At 34.5% G+C, this 4,899-nt stretch overlaps 1 protein-coding gene across 1 annotated transcript; it reads right to left on the reverse strand.

Annotated features, from left to right (window-relative positions):
• Window positions 1–306: 306 nt before the first annotated feature.
• LOC106797670 (proline-rich receptor-like protein kinase PERK8) lies at window positions 307–3,038 on the reverse strand. Its single transcript, XM_041013540.1, has 4 exons — window positions 2,597–3,038; window positions 1,105–1,175; window positions 859–935; window positions 307–532 (listed from the first exon to the last, which is right to left on the reverse strand). The coding sequence occupies exons 1-4, from the start codon at window positions 3,036–3,038 to the stop codon at window positions 352–354; spliced, it is 771 nt and encodes a 256-aa protein (XP_040869474.1). The 3' UTR covers window positions 307–351.
• Between the last annotated feature and the right edge of the window lie 1,861 nt (window positions 3,039–4,899).

The following is a 4,899-nucleotide window of genomic DNA, read 5'->3' on the forward strand; positions in this document are numbered from 1 at the left end:
TTCGATATCATACTTCTCATCAACTCAATTACACTCATGAGTCATGTCAAAAGAAATCCCCAAAACATCGCTAATCACTTCTAGATAATCATGAAATATAAATGAAAAAGGTTGGTTGATAAAATTGTGGTGTTTGGGATGCTATGTCTAAATTTTCAATTCTATGTTTCCACTGATAATTGTAAAAATGTTACTTTGTTTTTTTTTATTTTATAATTTATTTCCAGTTTTAAAAAATTTTAAATGATGAAAACAAGATTTGTTGTTTTATAATATCTAAACCTACAAAGCCATGTTAAATAATAATATAGGAATCCTTCACTGAACTACTCCTCCTAATAATAATAATAATCAAACAAATGTTAAGCGAAATATGCGACTCACCCATTCAACCAGGCTCTCATCACCAATTGGTTGAGATGCATCTATAGGCTTCCGACCTGTAATTAGCTCCAAAAGCACAACCCCAAAAGAATATACATCAGACTTTTCAGTAAGTTTTCCACTTGTCGCATATTCTGGTGCTATGTACCTGGACCATTATTCCCATTAGGTATACTTGGAATAGGAACAATTCATACTTGAGTGTTATCAATATCCAAAAGACTCCCAGCTTCATGTCAATCGAAATTGCCTTAAAACAAGGCCTATTAGATCAAAGATCAATAAATAATATCCAAACAAGATACAACTTGAGAGGGGCAAAATTAAGACAAAAAGGTTTCTATTTGATTTACATTTATTCAGATAATCAATACAGATAGTCTGAACACAGTAAAATTTAAGGGCCAATAATAGGATTCTGTTAATAAACACTAAATTATATGACACAAGCTACATTATAGACAAGGAACCTACCCAAAGGTTCCCATTACAAGTGTAGTTACATGTGTATTTGAATCTAATGCCAATTTTGCAAGCCCAAAGTCCGAAACCTAACAGCCAAATCATACAAAAAAAATGAAGTCACAGTAAAAAAAATAATTGAAGATGCCAATGCAGCACAAGTTAGCCTTTAAGCATAAATCAATTTACTAAACAGACTTCATAAAAAAATTCAAAATGTATTCCGTGTCAGAGGTATAGATTATAAGAGTAGCTTACTTGAGCTTCATAGTTGAGATCAAGCAGGATGTTTGATGACTTAATATCTCGATGAATAATGTGTGGATGACCTGATAAATTAATTAAAAATAAATAAGCAGATAAGCTGTGTAATATGCTATAAAACCCAAAAAGATAAAGTGTAAAAACATGTGAATGTGTAATAAAAAATAATACAACCATGTCTGCTGTTAGCATCTTAATTATGGTTGCAAAATTTCTACAGATCCCATTGTACTTAGTTTAAAGAAAAACATATATGTTAAAAGACCATCTCCAAGCATAAAAGGAACATGTAGTGCCATGGAAACACTTTGTCTTCTGTGGATAATTATACACTTGAGAATACTATGAAAAAGAAAAAACTTACCGTCTTCATGCAAGTAAGCTATTCCACGAGCTGCACCAGCAGCAACCTTGACTCAGGTAGGCCAATCTAGAACTGGTCTATTTTCACCGGCAAAAATTTAAATTTACTGGTCACATTTTAAGATTAAATTTTAGATGAACTATAAAGTCCTTAAACCTAAACCATGGATTTATAACTATGATGGGGACTTACTGAGCAACCTACTTGGATTTAAATTCAGGAGCAACAACAATGGTGATGATGATGAATTCACAGAAAAACAATAAATCATGTGTTTCTATTACCATAGTAAATACTGATAAAATTATCTAATCCATAATTTTTAAATACTCTTGAAGTTCACCACTGAAATATTAAAATTAAAATTAAAAACAATATAAAAAAGGAAGGTTCAAATCATTCGTGATGACACAAATAAATGAACTTTATTAATGATACTTCTTCCATGATTTATCAAAAGGAGATATCAAACATATCTCCATAAAGCATGGAAACACCATTTCGGTGCCATGTATGTATGGTGGACACCTGTTTGCTAGACATAACCTTAGTACAACACATTAATGAGTAATGACACATCCAACAAGTATGTGTCCATTTTATTTTGGCTTTGCAAGGTGGGGTGCAGCATAGTCGCATAGACATGACATGGATATCTAAAAACAAATAAGCATAGCTCTGTTATAAACTTTTAAGCAATTTTAAAAAATAAAAAATGAATATAAGGCAGGGGTGCTACTGTCAATCTAGTAAACTGCTTTGATTGAGCATGTAATTGTACATGGCTAGAACTACTTGGACGAGAGTTCATTCAGAAAATATTTTAAAAAATGTCAACAGAAATTATGCTCCATGTTTCGTGTAAGGGATTATAAAATAACAAATATTGGTACATGTGACATACATCAAGATTTTGTAAACGGTGAAGTTTATATATAAAATTATGATCACACCTCATCTTCTACACCCCTCTCTAAAAAGGCATGTCAAACACTCAGTTTCCTTTTAGAAATTGGTAGGTCCCTGCGTCAGTGTATATGTTATATAGCTTGTGTTGTAAATTTGTGATTAATTAATTATTGTTGTCTATTCAAATTATTTAATCAGAGATATGTATCTTACCATGGAGATGATAATGAAGAGTATCGTTGGGAATATAGTCATATACAAGCAATCTCTGATGCTCGGATATACAGTAACCAACCAAAGAAACCAGATGATGATGATGTACACGGCTAATAATCTCAACTTCTGCCCTGAATTCGCATTCCCCTTGCCCACCACCAATTTTGAGCTGTTTCACAGCTACTTCTCTTCCATCTATCAGCAAACCTTTATAAACACAACCAAATCCGCCTTCTCCCAACAAATTTTGTGCTGAAAACCCATTTGTAGCTTGAATAAGTTCTTCATATGTGAACCATGATCTTGAACTACTTACACCACCAAGCTTTGATGGAGAATATACAAAATCACTAGCAGAGCCACTACCTAAAAAGTTGGCTGGAGACTGCGGCCTCAAGAATAAGGTACCTATAAACAAATGCCAGTGGTATAGTGCCATGTCATTTAAACATAAAGAAACTATCATTCCAAATTCTTTTAGAACAAAACAAAGTCTAACATTTTTTCTGTTGATTTAAACATAAAGCTACTATAAACAAATGCCAGTGGTATAGTGTGGATTTCAATGTAATGCATTCAGTCCTTTTTCTGTTAGCTATCATTTATTTCTCATCACATTGTCATCTGTTATATTTATCAATTTTTTTTCTCTTTTTTTTTTTGTTATAGTTCTCCCTTACTTTCATGATCAATATATATACTCCAGATTTAATTAATTAGAAGATATAAAATTGGTTTGATTGGTGATTGAGAAAGAAAAAAAAATATCTATGGGTTTCATTTTTTCTATTAAAAAAAATTAACAAATTAATAATTAATATTTTTGTTAATAAGAAAAACTCCAAATTTAATTGGAATGTGTGTTGAAAGTTTAACTTTTTCCGATATATAATTACAAAAGAAATGTCATACGACACATACTGGATTAGTATTAATTTGATAGTATTGTATTTGTGATTTGTCTAATAAAAATAAATTGACAGTATTAATTCACCTTATTAGGCTTTTCTTCAATACTCTCTTGTGTTGTGGATAGGCTGAGAGCGAGCGAGCGAGAGTAGTAAACAACTACATTGTTGCATCAAACAACTTTTGCTCACTGATTGATTTAAACATACAACAACAACAACAACAACAACAACGCCTTATCCCACTAGGTGGGGTCGGCTACATGGATCAACTTCCGCCATAATGTTCTATCAAGTACCATACTTCTATCCAAATCATTAAGTTCGAGATCCTTTTTGATAACCTCTCTTATAGTCTTTTTGGGTCTTCCTCTGCCTCGAATTGTTTGCCTTCTCTCCATCTGGTCTACTCTCCTCACTATAGAGTCTACCGGTCTTCTCTCTACATGCCCAAACCACCTAAGTCTATTTTCCACCATCTTCTCTACAATAGGCGCTACTCCAACCCTCTCTCTAATAGCTTCGTTTCTAATTTTATCCTGTCGAGTCTTACCACACATCCACCGCAACATCCTCATCTCCGCTACACCTACTTTATTCTCATGTTGGCTCTTGACCGCCCAACATTCTGTTCCGTACAAAATCGCCGGTCTTACCGCAGTCCGATAAAACTTTCCCTTTAGCTTGATCGGTACCTTTGCATCACATAACACCCCCGATGCTTTTCTCCATTTCATCCATCCTGCTTGAATGCGATGATTCACATCCCCTTCAATTTCTCCATCATCCTGTATTACAGACCCAAGATATTTAAACCGTGTGACTTGAGGGATAATATGGTCTCCTATTTTCACCTCTGAGTTAGAAACCCTCCTTCTTTTGTTGAACTTACATTCCATATACTCCGATTTGCTTCTTCTTAGGCGAAAACCATGTGTTTCTAGAGCTCGTTTCCAAGTTTCCAACCTCTCATTCAACTCCTCCCTCGACTCTCCAAGGAGGACTATGTCATCTGCAAAAAGCATGCATCTCGGCGCTATCTCTTGGATTTGTTCCGTGAGGACATCCAGAATTAAGGTAAAAAGGTAGGGGCTAAGGGTTGACCCTTGATGCAAACCAATTGTGATGGGAAAATCGTCTGACTCTCCACCCTGTGTCCTAACACTAGTCGATACCCTATCATACATATCTTGGATAGCTCGAATATATGCAACCCTAACCCCTTTCTTCTCTAGAGCTTTCCACAAAATCTCTCTAGGCACTCTATCATACGCTTTCTCCAAGTCAATAAAAATCAAGTGCAAGTCTTGTTGGTCCATGCGATATTGCTCCATCACCCGCCGTAATAAATAGATCGCTTCCATGGTCGACCTTCCCGGCATGAAACCAAAT

This window comes from Glycine max, chromosome 20, assembly GCF_000004515.6.
Source record: "Glycine max cultivar Williams 82 chromosome 20, Glycine_max_v4.0, whole genome shotgun sequence".
Taxonomy (NCBI): Eukaryota; Viridiplantae; Streptophyta; class Magnoliopsida; order Fabales; family Fabaceae; genus Glycine; species Glycine max.

Excerpts from the sequence above, each read along its gene's own strand:
- LOC106797670 (XM_041013540.1), bottom strand. The coding sequence starts at position 3,038 with ATGGCACTATACCACTGGCATTTGTTTATAGGTACCTTATTCTTGAGG. Across the intron at positions 936-1,104 it reads ATCTCAACTATGAAGCTCAA|GTTTCGGACTTTGGGCTTGC; the intron begins GTAAGCTACTCT and ends TTTGGCTGTTAG. Across the intron at positions 533-858 it reads CTTGTAATGGGAACCTTTGG|GTACATAGCACCAGAATATG; the intron begins GTAGGTTCCTTG and ends ATAATGGTCCAG.